Source organism: Diorhabda carinulata, chromosome 3 (assembly GCF_026250575.1).
Source record: "Diorhabda carinulata isolate Delta chromosome 3, icDioCari1.1, whole genome shotgun sequence".
Taxonomy (NCBI): Eukaryota; Metazoa; Arthropoda; class Insecta; order Coleoptera; family Chrysomelidae; genus Diorhabda; species Diorhabda carinulata.
In genome coordinates, this window is record NC_079462.1 from 26796346 (window position 1) to 26818929 (window position 22584).

The window sequence follows — 22584 nt, forward strand, 5'->3', positions numbered from 1 at the left end:
AAAACATTTTTGTTCATGTGGAAAAACAATTTAAGAAATCGAGAAGATTTTCTGTAGCATTTGCCATTAATTTTAAATGTTTTCTATCTTTTAAATTCGATTCATTACTAGATATCTCTCTAATGACACCAGAATGATACACTAAAAATAACTGATAAAGTGATAGTTTACAAAGATTACAAATATATTTCTATGTGTCAAAATTGACGTAAATTTTGACTCAAATAGAACTTGGTAAAAGTACACAACAATCCATCTACTTCTCAGCTCCCCTTGAATTTTCTGAGTTATTCGATACCTTCATAAAGTTGTCTTGTCAACCAAAATTGTCACGTTCCTGTGTACTTCAAGCACATCCTCACCGATTAGACAATACTGCATACCATGAGTTTAATCTGAAACCTAACTTCAAGGAAACATTACCTGTCTTGGGAGTTTCTTGAAGAAGCAAAGTTTCCAAAAAAAATTAGTTTTGGAACCTATACCTATATTTTTTATATCTTTCGTATCTGTGTCATTGATCAGCGCCGTAATGCCACGTTAAACTGAAATGAAAAAAATTAATTTTGCACTACTAGTCCAGTCACCAGCTATTTTCTCGTGGAATTTTGAGAAACAATACTGATTTTCTTAAAAAATTTGGTAGTATTCATAACATTCTTCCTTCTTGTGTGAAAATAATTCCCAGATATTCAAATGTTGTCACTTTATATATTGTTTGTTTTTTCATTATCAGTTTCTTTTCTTTCATTTTCTTAAATGTATATACCACTATATTGTCTGAGGGTTTTTTTAGCCAATTATTGTCAGTAGTTTGTAGTTCCCCTCTTTGATTGTTTTTATTATTCTATCCGTGAGTACTCTAAAGCTAAGACTCTTCTTGCTTTACCCCCATCTCCAATCTAAACTTTCCCGATCTCCTTTCGTCTATTAAACCTTCCCTACGACATTTTAATATATTCATTTTGATATCTCTATTATTTTTCGAAAGGTTTATGTTTTTCTCATATCATCCCATATTATTATTCTGTCTATTGAGTGGAATACTGATATGAAATCGATAAATCTATATCCTTATGAGGATAATCATATAGTTCTGTAGTTTTCACACACTAAGTCATCTCCATTTATATATTTTTGTGTAAAAGTATCAGCCAATTTTCTTCCTATTCTCTAGGTATTTTATTTATGATCTATGTTAGGTCTGTTGCCCTAAATATTTTATCATTTTCGCTTCTATTTTGTCACTTGCACAACCTTTTCCCATTTTAATTTACCTTTGCTTCTTTCTCTTTCTCTTCCTCTCTTGTTCTGTTATCGTCTTATAATTCATCTTCATCGGCTAATTTTTCTCCTCCTGTCATGTTTCTGTTTCTATGACTGAATTTTTCTTCTACAAAACTATTCCATGGTTTCAACATATCTTGTTCTGTATTCATTTTAATATTGTTTCCTTTATCTCTTATTCTTCTTATTTCCCTTCTTCCATTCCATCACAACTCCAAGAAACCGGGTAAACTGTTTCCGATACGATTTAAAGAGTTCACTACGTAAATCTGAGAGTGTATAGGAATGGAAATAGCCATATTGAGTTTAACAAACTTTTCTTCTACCCACTAGTCCAATATCGTATCTTAAATTGTATATATTGCTGAAAGGTCTCTTGAGTCATGCTATGAAGGCGTAAAATAATGAACACTTTTTTAAATATGAAGAGAAACAATGTATTCCTTATTACAAAATGCTTCAAGGAACCATTATGGTATTGAATTTAACGTTTATAAGCTGTTTATCGAGAACTGCGTGGGTGGTACAATTGTCCACTATCGCGTAAAGTTTGATTTAAAAATAACGTTGAAGGAATAAAAATGTAAAAAAATCAATAAAATCCATGGATAAACTAGTATCAAGGCACAATTCAGGTATTTAAAAAATGTTAACAATTCGTTGATATGCTAATAAAATGATCCACTCTCAAGAAGGTGAATACAAACAAAAACAAGTTTATACCTCATAAATTGTCGATGAATTATTCTTTTTCTTATAAAGATCTGCTAAAAAACACCGTCTCAATAATCATTTTTTTCTTAAATCCAAATATAATGATCATTATCATGCTGATAATATTGAAATTAGTGTTACATTCGGAAGGAATAATTTATGGAGCATGATTTTTTTTGAAACACACATTTATAGCAGGTTATGATAACAATATATTTTTCAAAATAATCCACCAATATTACAGATATTGTTAGTTATTGTAATTTCATCCACGTGTTCCAGAGAGAGAATTTGCTGCGAATTCGAAGATGTCGAAATTTTCAACACGTTAGTGATTTTGATATTAATACGCATGTGTATTGTATAGGCAGGTGCAGAAGCTGGTGCAGATATATTTCAATCAATATTTCCATCTTTTCATATTGTATTATTATAATATATAAATTTTGTGCCGAACCATTAAATTTTGTTTTGTATGCGCACTATATTATAAAGAAATACAGAGGAAGTTTAATATAAATATTTTACTTACTTCTGGGCTCTACATTCCATGGAGCACTTTAGGTTCCTTTATTACACAGTTTCATTTCTTTATCCCTCGCCCAGTTTTTCCAATTTTTACTTACATTTATGTTGGGATTTGTTCTACCACCTTTTTTGGGGAGTCTGATCTCTCTTTTCTCATCTTCTCTCACTCTACAGATATTCTTTGTTGCTGTTTCTTCATTCATTCCCTCCAAAAATCCGTTTTTTTGTATTTTTTCAGTTGTAACTTTAACTATGTTTTTTCTCAATTGAAATTGCTCCTAATTCTCCATCCTTTATTGGTCCATATATTTTTCTCAGAATATTGCTTTCGAAAATAATACATGTTTTTGAGTGTACAAGTTTCAGCTGCATTAGTGACAATAGGTCTAATTAGTGTTTTATACGAATTTAGTTTCAACTTAATATCAGGGAGTGGGGTACAATACATCGTAAGATGGGGGAGACAAAGAAAAAGATACTGGTACGCCTACGTGAGAAGAATGGAAGAGAGTAGACTGCCACGTATCGTACTTGAAGGGAAAGCAATAGGGAAAAGACAACCCGGACGACCACCTAAGACAGGGATGGGGAAACTTTTTTAATCGCTTGCCAATAACACTAATTTATTGTGCAATATTAAAAAATAACATTTTCAATTGCTATTAATTGAACTCAAGTTAGCTGCGAAGTAAAAGGTTGAGGAGCGCTGGTCTTTGTGGGAACATGTGACATATGGAACTGTTTTTGATTCTGCATGCATCATAAGCCGGTTCCATTTATGATGCTGAATTGTTAACAATGGAAAAAGGAGGTGATCCGAAAGCCTATTACGAAGACAATTTTTTCTTAGTTTCGTTATTGAAAACGTTTCTCCGCACAAATAGCTTGTACCAAACATAGCCATTATTTTCTGGGCTTGGGCAATGTAATTTCTGATAATGAGAAAGCTGTACTTGATTTTTGTTTGATGGTCGCGGGCCGGATTTGAACGCTTTACGGGCCGGAGATGGCCCGCGGGCCGTAGTTTCCCCATCCCTGACTTAAGAGATGGATGGACAGCTGGCAATCCACCTCCCAGGAACTGAAACAGAGGAACCTGCAAAACTAAAAGATCATGAGATCTTAAAATGGATAAGAAGAAGAAGAAGTTTTAACTTTCTAGTTAGGCAGTTTAATCATTGAAAAATAGCATCAATTCCGAGCAGCCAGTCTAGTTTCTACCTCCAGATTTACCGTATTTATTTCAGAAATGTTTGGTCATCACAACACTTCAAATCCAGAAACTTAAATCCCAAAGGAACTTGGGTTGGGTTATGAGGTACATAATAAACACGCACGTTTCAGATTTATTGAACCTTAAATTTTATTTTGTATATGGATAAGAAATACATAGAAAGTTCAATATAAATATTTTAATTACTTCTGGGCTCTACAGTCCATGGAGCATCTTAGCTTCCTTTATTACACAGTTTCTTTTTTCAACCTTCGCCCAGTTTTTCGAATTTTTAACTTTCATTTATGTTGGGTTTTGTTCTACCACCTTTTTTGGGAAGTCTAATCTGTCCTTTCTAATTTTTTCTCACTATATAGATATTCTTTATTGCTCTTTCTTCATTCATTTTCTCCAAAAATCCAATTTTTTGTATTGTTTAATTGTAACTTTAACTATGTTTTTTCTCAGTGAATCATGCTTTAAATTACTCCTAATTCTCCATCCTTTTTGGGCCATGTATATTTTTTCAGAACGTTGCATTTGAAAATAATATATGTTTTTGGTCTAATTAATGTTTTATATGAATTTTAATTAACTTAATTAACTTTCTCGATAAAAGAGAGGATTTGGGTAACTTAATAATTGAAAAATAGCATCGAGTGCGATCAGGCAGCCTAGTTTTCATCTCCAGATTAATTTTATTTATTTCAGAAATTTTTTTGGCCATCACACTTCAAATCTAGCAACGTTAATTTCAAAGGAAAGGTTGGGTTATGTTATAGACGTTTTATGCACGTTTTAGATTTATCGAACTATCATTTTTTTTAAGTACAGTATATAAAAAAAGCATCGAAAATTCAATGTAAATATTTCAATGGACTTTCTCTCCACCTACGTAAATTATAATAATCTTAACACTTGACCAGAGACTACTTTAATATATGAAACTTCTTGAGACATTCTATATTCACAATAATTATAAAATTAACAATCATCTCAGACAAACGGACGGATGTGGTAATAAAAGTACAAACATAGAATTATTAAATATGAAAAAGTCATCATCAGGATTCAAAGGATAATCTATAGACGTGCAATGAATGTTTATTCGCTGATTTGAAACATTAATTCTACTGTTAGCTACTTTGGACTCCGTTCAAGAACGAACAATGAAGATGTTCTCTATTTTTTCTGTAGCTTTATCAAAACTACAATCTCGCTTTATGTTATGGTTCCGGATGATCTTCCACAAGTGCATTATATAATACAATATAAACAATATTAAATAATGTTCCATTGCTTTAGAGGTTCACAAGATTATAAATATTTATACTTGAAAATATGAAACATCGGAGAAGTTTCAATAGAAAACAATAACAAATAATGGTTTTATGAAATGATAAAATCTAATCACAGTACCTCGAATGAAAACATTAGTGAAATAAACACTATATTGAAATCGAAAAACTTGATCATCATTGATTTCTTGTATTTACTATCGATAAGAGAAAGCAAAGAAGGTAGAGGAGCTACTAATCTGGTTTACTCGACATCTATGGTTACAAATGAAATCTAACACAAGGCTATTGAAACTAATTACAGGACTATTAAGATATTTTGTATGTGGCATAATTATGAGATTTTATCAACTTGATTTTGAAGTATGTTTTACTCCTTCTTCTTGGTGATATCAGTATTATTATCAATACTATAGGTCTTTTCAATTATTCTTTTAGTGATATCAAAATGGAAAAGGTTTCAATTAGGTTGTGGGTAAAAACCAGTTTTACGACATTCCCGAAGCAGTAGCTAATTTTATTCATCATTCATTTCGAAGATCTTCTGCTACACTTTTGGTTAAATATGGGCGAGACTTGATGACACTAAAGAAACATGGTGGTTGGAAGTCATCAACCGTCACTGATGGGTATGTTGATGAATCGGTAGCCCACAGGACAAAAATAGCTAATAAAGTGTTTAGTGATGAAATTATACCACATTTGGGATCAAGTATATCAACGGGAGTTGTGATGGCAGGAAGAAATATAATTTCAACACAAGAAAATCGACTATTGTACCGAAAAGTTAAAGGAACGTATTTGCATGCAATAATTGTAATTCTGATATAAAGAAAAGGTACTTTTATTGTACAATAATAGAATATTATGAAACAAGAGTTGTAAGTAACCCATTACGCACTCGTGAAATTTATGAAATTTTTCACTTCGTGCGTAATGGGTTTACAACTCGTGTAACGCAGTATACTTTTTCTACGCCCATTCATGCATGCTACTTAAGAAAACGTGTCCTATTTTTAAAGAATTTGCATAATGTGCTGCCTGCATTTAGGGGCATCACTTTTTCAAACTTAAATATATCTCGCTAATGCTAAAAGTCTTACGTAAATAAAAATTTGATTGTAATTTAATTAAACCAAGAAGTTCAAGTTTTCTTCTCAAGACGCACGTGTATGTTATGAGATCTCATTACGTGCATGTTATTATTAAATGTCATTTACAAGGAATGTTGACAGTGCGATTTTTGACGTTTACAGACATGGGCGTAGAAAAAATATATTATGTCAAATGTCAAACTTCTTTACTATCGCAGAAGAAACCATTTTCTCTGGGTTTGTATCATACTTACCAATGGCGCGAAAGTACCAAATAAATTTTTAAGATATTAAGCAGGTGTTTACCTATGTGAAAACAAAATGGTCTACGACTCCTATCAATTCAATTTCTCGTTAAAATAGATTTGTGATTACCAATATTTCGAACAATGTTGGATACAAACTTGATCACTAAACAAAATCACTAACCGTTCTTTGAACAGATATAAATAGAAGCTCTTGAATAAATTTCTGGTGATAAATCGCAAGTTTTTATTGCGTACTACAACAAAATAATCATTCTCTCATTTGAATGGCATTAAGGTGGGCATGTAGCGTTAAATAAAGCCGGACATATTCATAATTTTTGATTGCGGGTCCGCTCAACCTCGTGCGTCTTGTCTGTTAGCATTTAAGAAATAGAATATTCAAAATCGATGAATACCTAGTTAAGAATGCTTTTCAAATTCCTCTCTTTGAAAGAGTTCTTTCCGTTGATAGGTCAAAACATTGCTACAGATTATATGTTGATATTTTAGGTCAAATGTTGATTGCAGAATTTTATTCAAAATTGGCGTGTAAAGATTTTTAGAACTGCATTTTGAATAAAAATGAGCTTCCAAGCTGGTGTCTGATCTAAATTATTTATTTGTATTAAATTAAAGAGAAGAAATTTTGTTTTGTTTACACTGTTTTGATTTGGAAAGCAATAAATAAGACTTATTTGTACCATTACCTCTCATTAAAATTTAAGAATTTGAAAATAGCAATGATATAATTTGCAACCTCTGTTGTCAGTTCACAGTATTGCTCATTTTTATTATGGTAAATATAATTGGTATTGTCTTGTTTCTTTTTAAATTCATCGACTTTTGCTAGTTCTATCTTTAATTAGTGAATATCAAAGAATCTATTTTGTCTGGATATTTTACTAAGTTGTCGGCGCAGTGTGGACGATCTGCTCTGGCAAAAGTAAGATACAAGTAGATCAACGGAAACCACACAAATTAAGTTCTGTTGTGTCGTGGATAACTAGTCTTTTGCAAAATGACGGGAAAAAAGTGAAACATAGAAAATACTACAAAATTAATTAAATTCTGGGGAAAGCATGTATTATAATAACACGGAAGTCGATTTATTGAAGATTTTCTTAGCATTAAATATAAACTCAGTGGACGATGTTGATAAGAATATAAACAGCTCGTATAGGGAATAAAGAAGAAACTATAAGAAAATGAAGAAATCCGAGACACGTGGACATTTCACTTTCAAATGGTTTGGTGAACTGCCAATATTCAAAGCTTAATTTATACTTCAAATAAGCGCCTTACGTAAGAACGATAGCTTTGCGCAAAATATTTTACCTGGGACATCATACAAATAAAACATGTTCCCAGCAGTTGTGCTGATGTCTTTGCTTCTGCACCGCTTGGCTTTATTATATTAAGTGAGTTGTCTTCAAGTTCACATAGCTTGCTAGAGAATCTTCTTCTCAACGTTTGCTTAATATAGAAGAAAATTAAGTCTCTTCTTCTTCTTCTTCTTTTTCTTATTTTAAGACTATGTCTTGTGTTTTCAAAGAGGCAGCCTAAGTTATGACTCCGAGGACCAGCTCTCATACCAGCGCTTTGGTGGTCTTCCAGGCGGTCTACTTGTATTGGGTCTCTCTTCCTTTGCGATTTTCGCCAGTCGATCGTCGTCCATTCTATTGACATGATCTCTCCATATTCTTCTGATTTCATTGCTCCTTATTCTGTCTCTTAGTGTTTTCCCTGTGATTGAGCGTAATGTCTTCATCTCGGTCGTTCTAAGAATCCGCTTAGTAGTTGCAGTCTCCGCCCTCGTTTCTATGGCGTATGGTTATCAGAATTGTTTATTCAGCCCTGTAAATACCCAACAGTGACTTGTACTTGAGACTGATTACTCGCATTTTTAATATTGATTAATATTCTTGCTTTTATTATTATTTTACTTTTTTTTTTAATTTACTAGCTATGAGGCAGAGTTTTGATAAAAAAATACGGCGAATCCATTTAGTAAAATCAAAGTATAGAGAATAGAATGAAATTTAAATTATTCTTCTTGAAATCAGTACTCTTGGCTAGAAATACTACATCAAATTCAAGACTGAATGTATTTTTTGAAGACTCATCCCAATACTGCTTTAATCTACTAAGTCATAGCCATTTTAATGTCGGAAATTGTGTCAGAAAATTTCTCTTTTAGTACATTTTTTATTTACTCTGAGTTCTAAGCCGTGCTTTTGTGAACCCTTCAATCAACTTAAAACAAAACTGTTGGTACGATGTCGCTAAAGCTACTGCCAAGCCGGTGCTGGTCCAAACTTATGTCACTACTTTTCTCAACACATGAGAGGATGAATGATAATAGTTGAAATGAATACAGCGTAAGTAACCATTCATTCACAGTCTTTTTCATCAGACCAAGGTTTGAGTAAGAAATGGATATTGTCACTTAAATACTCAATGGTTCCAAACAATTTCTTTACTCTCTTTAATTGGTGTCGAAAGGAGTGGTGTATAAAAATATTCGTACCAACAAACCTTCTGCCAACATCCAGAAACATAATCTTTCTTTATGAATTCCAGTCTGTAGAGAGAACATTTCCAATTTAAGTTCACTACAGGTCAAGAAAATATAAAGTTTATCAGTTAACAGTTTTTTATTATTATTTTTTTTTTTTTTTTCGAGAATAAAATCTTGAAATGTGTTTTTCTATATGTTGTGCTTAAGTGAACGGTTTCCCATTATACTACTGGTTTATAAATCATTCACAAACGCTGCTACAAAGCGAATATATTATTTATAAAAGACAAACTTGACCTTATGTTATTTAGTAAAAAAATTAATTGAAAAATGTTTTACAAATGATGAGTATTTTTTTATAATGCTTAACATGGCAACCCATTTCGATATTTTATTGATTTTGAAGTGAGATCGCTGGTTCAGTTTCAAGAATCTACATTGGGATTAACATTTTAGATACTAATCATATGACTAATTTTCATGTTTTACGACCTATTTGTTCTCTTCAAATACGGTTACAAGAAACGCATGTTAAATGTTCATGAAGCACAACAACAATGTCGAAACGTCACAAATTGAGAAAAAACATTAGATTCGTTTCTGCCCTACTTCCACCATCCTGTGAACATTTATTTGCTGCGTAATATTTACCAGTTATATTTTTTCATCTTTTGTGATTATTTCTCACTATATTAGTATCAATTATACATGCAAATAAATTGTTTATAATATAGCAGGTCCGATTAATTCATATGGAATTTAATTGCGGAATAAAATCAGATCGGAAAAGTATCTACACGCACCAACTGACTGTTTATATAACAGATAATTAGTCAATATTTATCGTCGATTTAATTCGATAATTTAAAATGGACACTATTGCCTTTAAATTGAGAAATTTCTATAAGTAAGTGACGTCGCTTTTGGAAAGCTGAACTAATTCCCTTATTTTATAATCATATTTGTAACAACTTTAAAAATACTTAAAAAATAATTAGTAGAACGTATCGAAATTTCAATTTAAAACTATTAAAAAAATTGTTCAGAGACCAAAATATGTGCTCTTTTGCTTCTTTTTCTTGAGTTTTGTAAGTAAAGGTTCCTCTTTTGCATTGGAAATACTGATTTAAAAGACATTTTAAACATTTTCAATATTCCTTTGCTTACGTATTATGGCACAGTAGTCACTTCGGATTTATTTATTCTAACATTTGTTTTTGTGAGTTTTTGAAGAAATTAATTTCTCTGGTACTGGGTTGGAGGGATATTCAAGGCCCGCGTTGGTAGGATCGCATAACCTGAACTAGTAATTCTTGCTGGGGACGAGAAGGATGGCAAAGAATAACTACCCGCTACCATAAACAACGAAATCATGAAGTGTGCTGTTTTAAATCACACGATAGATATCTAAAAAAAAAGGAAACAAAGATAACTGGAATTTTTGTGTGCACAATAAAAAAAGGAAAGAAAAACTTACCAGCGAATACAAAGAATAAAATCACCAAAAATATTCTAAAAGTAATTTTGATTTTAAGTGTAAATAGAAGACATTCCGAGGTACAGGAATGGACAGACAAGACTCGTGTTGGTAAGATCGCATGACCTGAAGTAGTGATTATTGTTGGGGACGTGAGGGATGGTAAAGAATTACTACCCGAATTCGAATACATTCCGAGGTTTTATTGGATTTCTCGAACGAAGTGGGACGTCTGTAAGAAAATAATTTCTTCAAAAACTCTAATGTTAGAATAAATAATTCAGAAGTGACTACTGTGCCACAATACGTAAACAAAGAAATATTCAAAATGGTTGAAGTAAAACGTAACATGCTAAAGATCCCATGGACTACAAGAACAACAAATGCAGAAGTGCTAACCAGAATAGGCAGAGAAATATCACTGATAAGGACCATAAAACAAAGGAAAACAGTGTACTTAGGTCACATACTTAGAGGAGACAAGTATACTCTTCTGCAAACAATTATGCAAGGCAGGGTAAATGGTAGACGGGGTGTCGGGAGAAAGAAGAAGTCGTGGCTAAGGAATGTGAGAGACTGGACGAATATGAGTGTACCAGAATTGTTTCACATAGCAAAATATAGAGAAGCATTTAAAGTAGTGGTCGCCAAACTCCGTTAGGAGAAGGCATGGAAAGAAGAAGAAAACGTAACAAGCCAAATGGCATACCATTTTCAATATGACTAATTAACAATAACATCAATGCATTGAAAACGAATTGAGATCGACTTCTTAGCAACGTCAAATATTATTTTTTATTTGTACTTTTTACAACCTTTACTGTATTAAAGCCGATAAACAGACCGTTCAACTTAGACCATTTCTACATGGAAACTCTCCAATAATATCTTCGTCGGTTTTGTTATTTGTGGATAAAATTAATTTTCTTTGGATTTAATTAACAAATATCATGTTTTGGGGAGTTGCGCCAGCTCAGACAAGGATCGTATAAGTCAGCAGTTAATTTTAGTTACAATTTTGCAAATCACATTCTGTTGTTAATTCATTCATGTCCCAATTTATTCCACCTTTTTTTATAAGTTAATAACTTGAAATATAATGGAAATTAATGTTTTTTTGTAATTGTAGGGTATGAGTGAATACGACCGAATACGAAGAGCCTGTTTAAAACGCGGTGAACTATGGGAAGATCCTGATTTTCCCGCATCCCAATCATCTGTATTTTATCATCAAACACCACCTTTTCAATTTACTTGGAAAAGACCTAAGGTAAGCACTTTGGAAATATATACGAGTGTAATCCTATAAGTACTTCGCCTCACCTCCCAGTGGCACCAGTACCTGCAGTTAACTATCGTGTATCTTAAATGTCGTTGCAGTGTCAAAACGACAGAAATAAATTCAGGAGAATCTAAAACTTTCGCCTGCAACAACCACGGCCTTTTTACGAGGAAATTTCGGGATTAATCTTTCCGAGTATTTCTCAATTTGTACAAATCTATAAATGTGTATCAATCTATATTATGAAGAATACGATATTACTACTAAATTAAATAATTGGGAACTTCTTTTATTTATTTATTAATTTATTGTCTTAATTATCAACTAACTATCTATCTATTACTAGTGTTGACACTAGAGAGAAGAAAAGGTAAAATCGTTTTCTGGGTATATGCATGACAGATCAAAACATTGAAAAAGACTACACTTGATGTTTATCTATTCATTCAAATAACTGACATACTTTTTAAAAGAACTACAAATAACATGAGCGATTGTTTATTCTCAATACGCATTGAAATTCACATTAAAAAGATAATTACAGCTCTAAGAAAATATACCGTATCACTCAATAGTTATTCAGTCAAGTTATATAAATATACCAAAATAAATAAAACTTCATATTAAACCCTGTAAATTGGGTGTATGAATGAGAATGCGGAAGTATCTTGCATAAATTTACAAAAATGTTGACTAACCGGTGTCAAGGTGAATTAGCAATATCTTAAACGTCTTGTAATGTGGCTGAATAACTTTTTTAAATATGGGGCGTTATATTATTCCACTTCAATGTATACTTAACAAGTATACCTTGACTAAATACGAGTCAATGAATTAAGCATGTTCCTCGAAGTTAGGCTGTGAGAGGCATTTCCAATAGGTTTATTATTATGCACATAGTCAGAGTCGGCACAACATAAATGTAATCGTATAAAAAAACGTAAAGAAGCAAAAACGTTTGATGATTAATTGTATTGAAATTAATCTTTATAGCAGCGTTTCCCAACATTTTTCAGCTACAAACCCCTAGAAAATCAAGCAGTTATTACAGATACAAAATAGATACTTTATACTCTTTATTATGAAAAATATGAAAAAATGATGAGGCGAAGGTTTGTGTTGCATATTCCACTTGTAATCTGTTTCTGTATTTGTTTTTTGTATATACAAGAGTAGAGAATGCCTTTTCACATAGGTATGTTGTTGAAAAAAGCAGTAAATGTTTCAGTGCTTCGTCCGATATCTCCTTATAATCTGTCTTTAGATTTACCCAAACACTTGATATTGAAGATTCTTTGAAATTGCATTTCAATGCTGAATCACAGGATATTTCTATTAATTAGTTTCCCTCTACATCCGTTTTGAAAGGGTCTGATATTCAATTTTTATTTTTGTCGGGGACTGGAAAATAATCCCGAAACGAAGATCTCAAAACGCGGAGGTGTGTAACCATTTCATCTTGTTCGTGTGCTGGCAATATTGCTTCACCAGAGGATTCCAAAAACGTTGACAGTGATTGTAGTTTTTTTAATTGTATGATTTATCCAAAGGTCAAGCTTCCTTAACGTTGTTTCAATTTTATCATCGACTTGGGGAAGATGTTGTTATCTCTCCCTCGTAGACCCAAGTTCAGCTCATTACGGGAACTAAATATATCAGCTAACTATGCTGCCATCGTAAACCATCCAAAGTCATTGAAGTGATCAACATGTTTGTTGACACCGTGTGCGGAATTCTTCAAATAGAACATTCTGATCTCATCTCTCAGCTCGAAAACACGCGACACAACTTTGCCACGAGACAACCTTCAGCATGCAATAACTACTGCTTGTGAATGCTTCCCATTTCTTCACAAATGATACCGAAAATACGGGAAGGCCTAGCTTTAATAAAATTCACCACTTGCATTATGTCATCCAACACTATTTTTAATTTTTCTGGCATATTTTTAGCTGCTAATACCCCTCCTATGAATGCAGCAATGATGCCAGATAATAGCTGGATTCATCTTTTTCACGCGTGCCTGAAGCCCTATTCGTGTCCCGGTCATAGCCGGAGCACCGTCGGTGCTAATTGGCACACATTTGTCCCATATAATTTCATGAGTGGATATAAAGTTGTTCAACACTTCAAATATTACATCATCTAGAGTGTACAAAGGCAGAGGTAAACAAAATAAAAAATCCTCGTAAAATTTGCATCATTGCTAATATCTGTGCTCTCACCTAATTCCGAAGCATAAAATCTGCTCGCTTTAACGTTTAAAATCAGCTGCTCTTTAACATTTCCAGACATTTCATCAATTCTCTTCTTCACTGTGTTGTTTTATAATGTCCAATTATTTTGAAGCTTTATCACCTAACATAGCAGAAACCATAATTTTAGCGCAATTATTAGAATTAGCAATTATTCTTAGTAGGACGCAAATACAGCACTCGTTATTGGTCCCAGTAGCAGTCTTTATAATTATTTTTGCTATGTTCTCATAGCGAGGCTTTAACTTTGAAAAAGGCTTTTGATTTCTCACGATATTCTTGATGTTTTGTTTCTAAATGACGTCGGAGTTTGGTCGGTTTCATCGACTCATTCGACAAAACTTCGTAGCATATGACGCACTGAGGTCTGTTTTCCCGTTTAAATTGGTACTTGTGATATCGAAAGTTAAATATTCGTCGCAAAACTTACGACGTTTAACCCTTTGCAGTCGAAGGTTTTTCATTTGCTTCGTCCAAAGCGGAGTCATATGGTTTAACCATCGTTTCAGTATCACAGGTCACAATAACTTGAACAATGTAATTTAATTATTCTAATCTCGAACGCAACGCAACACAAAATAATTGCACAAGTTTGCGAGCAGTGCGGTACGGGGGGGAAGAGTCACGGCCCTTATTTCACTCATACACTCATACACCCCCAGGGGTCCGCGGACCACAGGTTGGGAAACACTACTTTATAGTATATCGCGTCTAAATGAGCCTTTGAGATCTGATGACTTTAAACTGCAGAGGCATAACAACTATATTGTTTCCTATTTCCTTACTCCTCGCGCCGTATGATCTAAGAAATTATTTTCTAATTTCTATGGATATTTTATAATAAAATCAAATAATAATTTTGATTACATATCAAAAATTTAAATATTCAATTATAGTTTGATTTTTTTGTAATGCGATGTTTCTGGGTGAGTGTAAGAAGTAATTTTTTTTTTTCAATTTTAGGAATTATGTAACAGACCTAACTTTATCCAAGATGCTCCAGCTAACTTTGATATCAGTCCTGGTAAAATGGGTACGTATAAACTTAGTGAAACAGTGTAAAGGACATGGGAATTGAAACAAATCTATTCACATATTTTAATTTTTACGATTTACTGGAAAAATAATTCAAAATTCAAACTTTGTTCCAATTAGTTTATCTCATAAAACAATTATTAAGATTCTGTCTTGTCAGTCTACTAATATATTCGCTCTATTGAGAGGGTGTTAAGAGTTGTATTATGTAAAAAATGTATCTTGAACAACTCACAAAACAATACGCAAAAAGTGGATTCGTTCAATAAGGTGATTGACTATTTGAGAAAGTCGTTTGGGTGCAAAGCGTCAGATGATTTCCTCGTCCAAAAAATATCAGTCAGTAAAGTTTACCTTCAGTCTTCGAAGACGATAAACTTGGTTATTGAATAGCGCGTTAGATTTAGTCTAATTGTGACTATGTGGTATATTGATAGCATAAACAGTATGGTCAGGATCAAGATTGTGCACAATATTTGCTCCGATTATGAACTCATAGATTAGAGCTAGATAAGATAAATGGATTCTTTCTCATCTTAACAATACACCATACTACAAGTTGATTTTAAAACATTAGTTTCACCTTACTTGTACTATGCGACTTCTATTTCACAAAAACACTGCCTGTTATTGGTTGATTACAAGAACATTACTTTGAAGGAAATTAGAATTATTACTCTGTTTAAATGACATATTTGAGCTTTTCATCGCATCTCGTATATATATATATATATATATATATATATATATATAAATATATATATATATATATATATATATATATATATATATATATATATATTTCTCATTGTTTCTTCTCCTGATTGATATGTAAGACTTTTCCATCATATCAGCAATAAATTTAAAAATTGTTTGATAAAAATTAAAATCTAAAAAACTTTTCAGGCGACAGGTGGCTGGTCTCTTGTTTGGGTATCTTGTATCTAAACAAAGGTCTATTTTATCGAGTAGTACCTGCAGATCAGTCTTTTTTTGGAGAACAGTATTGTGGAGTATTTAGATTTCGTCTTTGGTGGTGTGGAGAATGGACCGAAGTTCTAGTCGACGACCGATTGCCAACGGTTCAAGGGAAATTGGCTTTCCTTCAATCACATTCCGATAATTTCTGGCCGGGATTATTGGAGAAAGCTTATGCCAAGTAAGTTTGACGTGAATTAATTAAAAATAATGTAATATTTGTTATTCGTATACAATTCCTTTCTTTATACCCTTTTTCTGTTATATCAAACGTGACATCAAAAAATTATTTACAAATATAATAGCCAGCATTGAACTATACATTATAAGATTATTTGCAAAGATACAGAATCTCCCATAACATTGTATCACCGTAAAGTTATGATTTTTTTACAGAAATACAAAATATTTTTGTATTTCTACTTTCTTGTTACAACATATAAAGTTGTGATATTATACATATTGTCTAAATCTAAACTTGATAATTCTGTAGGTATTTCAAATTTTTTTGGAAAAACGTGTACTCCGAATTGTTTACCAGTCAGGGAGCAACAGATTACCTATTGTGGTTTTTCGAAAAGTGTATTTAAGTACCGTAACATTTGTCGAAGGACAGCCTCGCACTCATAGAGGTGGTGCTCGGCTGTTTCCAGAGCTATCGTGAGCTTCTCAAATGTTCTTTAGGTAGTAATTCACTGTGCTGTGTCCAATCAGTATATGAATAACACTCCTTAGCTCGCCTTTCGAGTGTTTCAAACCTGGGCTCTTATTCGGTAGTTCTGATTTCCTCCAAAATTTTAGAAAAGCATATATATAAAGAAAAGGTTTGCTTATAAAAATACCACTCCAAATATTTAAGAATAACCTAATTTTACTCTTGATTATGTGATATAAATTTGTTGTTACATAAAAGTGAACGTTGTTTCTTTTCTGAACAGACCAAAATCAAAAACGCATTTTGATATGCCTATTCCAAAAGCTACGCTTCTCTAAAAATCAGTCAGTCAATTCTTGGTGTAGTTGGATGTAAAAAATGCATCCCTAACTACTGACTTGCTTGTTTGAAGTATCTTATTAAATTTGAAAAATATTAACAAATTAACAGTTTTACAATAACACTTTAAGTGTGTCTCGGATACTTATATCTTGAAGAAAAAATTATATAAATTGCACGGTTCGGGGAAATTAAGAGAAATTCGTATTTGATAGAATAAGGTGTTTCATTGAATGTTTCATTCATTACCGGAAAATCCTGTATTATTGTAAATAAGTTTTACATGTCCAGTCTGGAGATATATTGGTAAATAACCTCTCGAAACCTACAGTTATATCGATATTTGGCAATAAAGTTTATCACCTTAATTCTGCATTGCTATAGCTACAGTAAACAATTCTGTTTTTTTTATTCATCTTTTCGTTTATATAGTGCTTTACTCAATAATTGTATACTGTTTAACACCATTGCTAAATTATCGATTATTACAGATTACATGGCTCCTATGAAGCTCTGAAATATGGATCTTTATTAGACGGCTTAGCGGATTTGACTGGTGGATTGACAGAAAGCATTCCGATACGACAAGACACTACTTCATGCGCAAGACTCTTATACAAACTTTTAGATATGACCTCAATAGTCACTTGTACGATTCAAGCTACCAATCAGGTTAGATCACAAAATTCGGAAAAATTATCTAATGGAGTACAAATAGGTATAAATTATAGGATACAATCTATAGAACGGACTGAAACATTTAATGGAGAAGGCATTCAATTGTTGAAATTGAAGAACCCTCTAGGGCAATCGCCTGAGTATACATCCTCCGTTCTTGTAGATTCACCAGAATGGTATGTTAGAAAGTTAATATTAACAAAAATAAACATATTTAATTTACTAGGTCAGATATATCCCCACAAGAATTGGATAGGATAGAAGGAAAACTTCAAGATGGAGAATTTTGGTTACCTTTCTCCCAATTCATCAAAACCTTTACACATTTAGAAGTAGTTCATTTAGATAGCGATACAAGTCGAGATGAGCCTAGTTTACACAATAAAAATACCTGGCAGATGAGATTATACCAAGGATATTGGCAAAAAGGAGTATCAGCTGGAGGTCGGTATACTATATTACAAATCAAATTTAACCTGATTAATTATATTACTTAATTTGTAGGTTGTAGAAATAATCCAGATACATTCCATATCAATCCACAGTTACATCTTTTACTTAGTGAAATGGAAGAAGTTATAGTCTCTCTCAATCAACATAGTATAATGGAACCAAAAGTTATCGGCTTCACCTCGTATCTTCTATCGAAAAATACCAACGAAACGATAGGAAAAAACTTTTTCAAGAAAAATAAATCTATGTTCAATTCCCAGTATACCAATAGTAGACAAGTCAGTCACAGGTACAGATTATGTCAAACGTGCGATCCATGAGTTCTTAGCCTAACATAGAAAGAAAGGTTATTTCCACACACTTTTTTCAAAACGTCTGACTAAAGCTTCTAAGCCACTAAAAAATATGATGCATCTTTAGGATCAAAATGTTCGCCTGTTCAATTTTATTGTCGTTGATAAATATTTTACTTTTTAACCAGAAGTAGTATTGATTGGAGCATTGTCATGAAGCAAGCGCACACCTCGACTGTTTTTGCCGCGACTTTTTTCAATAATTATTTGACGTAACTTCTTAGTAAGCTAAAGTAATATACCGCGTTTACGGTTGTATTTGATTTCTTGAAGTCAATCAAAAGGAGATCCTCTTTTGGATTTCGGATCATAGTAAAAAATCATAGTTTCATCATCCATTACAATTGATCGGATTAAACTTTCTTGATCCTCTTTGCAAAGCTCTTAAAGTCGCTCACAATATTCTGGACGCTGCTTTTGCACTGCGATGAGTTCACCCACCTCGCACTAATTTTTGTCATATTCAAATGTTGATGTAGGATTCTCAGAATACTTATTTTTATAATGCTTATCTGTGCTGCACTTTGTTCTGTTTTTAGTCTTCTTCTTCTACTAATATAATGTCTTCTGGGGTAGTCAAAGTCACTAGACTCCATTCTGTTTTGGATTTGGGCTGGTGATAATCCCTATTTAGTCAAAAATTTCATAACAGATTGAAACTCGAGGCATTTGAGACAATATTCAAAACAACTTGACTGAGTGATCGTTCGGGCTCTACTATAATAAAATGGATCTAAATAAAATGGATGATACTTTGATTAGAGCTTGTTGAGACTTGTCACTGATGCGTGCATAAAGATTTTTGCGAAAGCACTCTATTTTTATATGAGTCTAAAAACTCATGGACTTCACTACGTATATTCTCCATATTTTCAATATTGAATGTATTATATTTATTATAAGTCAATTACAATAAGCTGCTAATCGGTAAGCCAACACGCGGACGTGACAGCTAAAGTAGCCTCCGCAGAAACTCTACTTTTGAATCTGTAGTAATCTTTAAGCATTGCTTCACTTCACTTCACGCCACTGGAGAAAATGAATTTTCATGAAAATCCGAGTATTATTCTTTTAGGAGTGTTATGATCGACTAAGTGAAGTTATTTTTTTTTCTAAAAATCCATTAATAACTCCTCTAAGAGTTTCCCAAGCTTCCTTTTCGCTTCATTCTTCTTTCTTTCCATTGTTTAATTCCAACTTATCTAAGTTGGGTCAAGAAGAAGCTATAAAGCTGTAAAGAATACTTCAAGTAGCAAATAGAAGATTCCTGTTCCTATTTTTTGACAATTTTGCGTTTATAGGCGGAGTTAAGAAAAATAAAAATCGTCTAAATGGTTTGTAGAATAATGGCGATGCGTTTTGTTGAAAGCATAAAATGAAATTTCTATAGATGCCTCTAATATGTACTTATAAAGTATTTGATTATACTTATATTTTGGAGGTTTCCATGGAAAACGATGCGGATGAAGAAGATACACATCTACACCAAATGTAATGTGGATGATAATGCATCCTGTAAACCATTTTTTCATATTTCCACAAGCGCTCAATATATTTTTTTTTAATAAAAAGTATCCCTTATGTTCATCCAACTAATAAACACAGTGTGTGCCAAATTTCGTCCAAATCTGTTCTACAGTTTTTACATGATTGACTATCAAACTTTCACATATAGAGGATGAGTAAAATTGAACATTCATCAATATTCTTGTTACAGATGTCAACTAGAGCAAGGAGGTTACTTAATAATACCAACAACATTCGAACCTAGTCAAGAATCTGGATTCACTCTTCGAGTATTCTCCTGTAAATCGTTGAAATTGAAGCTTCTGGATACGGTACCGCAGCTTCTTAAATCGGCAATCGTTAAAGCACCTCCGCTTTTAGATGGAAAAAGTTTCAGTCAATACGAAGCAGTATTTTTACAATTGGCCGATGAACATCGAACAGTTAATGCTTTCGAACTTCAAGAATTACTCGATGCTTGTTTACCAAATGATTACATTAAAAGCTGTGCTTCCATTGAAGTTTGTCGGCAGATTATTTTGACATTTGAGGTAAATATAACTACAACTCATTACCAAAATATTTCTAATTTCAGTTTAATAAAAAGGAAACATGAACCATTTCAGAATTCCTTTCTGGGAGAAAGCGACAAAAATATATTCTATACGCAGAAGATTCCCTCGTATCTGGAAACCATGTCGGTTAAATTCAAATTCATTTAATGGGTACTCACATTTGCATACGACACTAGTTTCTCTTGGTTCAATCCTGATCTCACGGCAATTCATAGGAACATATCTAGTGACCTAATCACCTTGAATAATGGTGCGAAACTAATTTTCTCCGTCTCTGTTTTTTATTAAATAGCAGCACGTATTGCCGCTCTATCTAAAAAATTAAGTTCCTCCTGATTTGCGCTCAGATCAGTTTCCAAAGAACTGAACTAATCAACCTCCTTAACAGTTTATTATGCCCTTATTGAGTCGCATCTCCGATACACCCCTCTTTTCTGGGGACTTAATTCGAGCGAATCCTCAAACTACAAAAAAGAGCTGTTAGATATTTACTCGGACTAAACAGCAGGGCTCATTGCAGGGACTTCTTTAGAAGATCAAAAATTCTGACTCTATCTTCCTTATTCATCTTTGAATCCGTTTACCTAATTAGTAATGCTTCTCCGATTTTAGAAAGGCCGTTGTACGGCTATCCACTTAGAAACGCTGAGCACAACCTTTACCTACCTACTCCATGTTCAGAATTAGTTAAGGGCTCAGTACAAAAAAATGCACAATCACTTGCCAATTGAAATCAAATCGATATCATATTTTCCCGCATCCCGCAATAATTTGAGGGTATATTTACTGGAAAGTACCTTCCACTCTGTAAACGACATCTATTTTAATTATATTTTTCTTTCGTATAATGAAAGTTTATTGTATTTGTATCTTTATTTAGTTGTTTTTATGTTAGTTTTTTAGTTTTACAAGCTTTTGTCTACAAATTGTAACCATTTTTTGACAATAAAGCATTTTTCTCTCTGACTTCTACAATGAAGTTACGTTTGTTGCATGAAGTATTTTCTTTAGTATTCAAATCATACAATGAGAAAGGCAACACCTAATGATTTGTCAAAAATTTCAAGGCTTGGCAACAATCTAGCTCGCGATTACCTACCGATGATTTCAGAAGTCGATTTTAAATTGTGTAAATACATGTTCAAGGAAACAATAAATCTACTTGAAAATTACGGAGAATTTTGATTAAAAATATATACATAAAACGCAATGAGAAGGTAATTGAGAGTTTGGCACGTAGAGAAAGAAGATATTGATTGATAAATTCGACCTTGTACAACAGTCACAGGGTTGTTCAATTAGCCCAAAGATAGATTGTTACCTATCCAAAATATTCTTTAATAATCAAATCACAATACTTGGCTTAATGGATAATTTACAAAGGAAGAAATTTCTAGTTTTTCTGTTGAAAACACTGAAGTAGAATTTTGTTGCATATTGAACAGATTAACATATCTTTGGATTAAAATTTCTTGATACAAATTACCAATTATCTGTAATTCATAGAACAAACTTTAGTTTTTTTATTATACTACTTTATTATAATAACCATTGTAAAAGTGTTCATTAGTGATTGAACTCTATGGGTAGGTTAGGTTAGGTTAGGTAAAGGTAAAATGTGAATGCGTCACAGAGAACTCAAAATACCTACCGCTTTTTCATAGTACCAAGTTCATTATAAACTTATTTAAACGATGATAAAGAAGATGGCTTGTATTTTTCCGAACTTCCGATAGTTATGATCATATTCCATTAACTCAAAATATTAATAATCTAATTTTCTTATTATTAAAAATATTTGTAGATGTCCGGCAACGGCAGATTGAAATTCAGCGATTTCAAAGATTTAATGTGTAGTCTAAAATTTTGGCAAACTGCATTTAAAAATCACACTAAAGAAAAAACTGGAATTCTCAAAGCGGAAAGATTAAGAGACGCATTGCTTGAAGTAGGATTCCAACTTAGCAGCGATGTTTTAGCAACTCTAATTCTGAGATATATGAGAAAAGACGGGACACTCAGATTCGGCGACTTCGTGTCTGCATTATTGCATTTAACCGTATCCTTCAGTAAGTATTTTATCTCAATTTGAGTATTT

The 22584-nt window shown here is 32.6% G+C and overlaps 1 protein-coding gene across 2 annotated transcripts in view; it reads left to right on the forward strand.

Annotated features, from left to right (window-relative positions):
- LOC130891821 (calpain-C) overlaps nt 1-22584 on the forward strand; it is a 47496-nt gene that overhangs the window by 23522 nt on the left and 1390 nt on the right. For both annotated transcript variants that reach the window (XM_057796834.1, XM_057796832.1), the window contains exons 2-9: nt 11507-11647; nt 14878-14947; nt 15856-16108; nt 17413-17775; nt 17826-18043; nt 18104-18341; nt 20123-20462; nt 22291-22555. In XM_057796834.1, coding sequence (XP_057652817.1) covers nt 11510-11647; nt 14878-14947; nt 15856-16108; nt 17413-17775; nt 17826-18043; nt 18104-18341; nt 20123-20462; nt 22291-22555 — 1885 coding nt within the window. In that variant the 5' untranslated portion in view covers nt 11507-11509. The remainder of the gene's footprint in view (nt 1-11506; nt 11648-14877; nt 14948-15855; nt 16109-17412; nt 17776-17825; nt 18044-18103; nt 18342-20122; nt 20463-22290; nt 22556-22584) is intronic.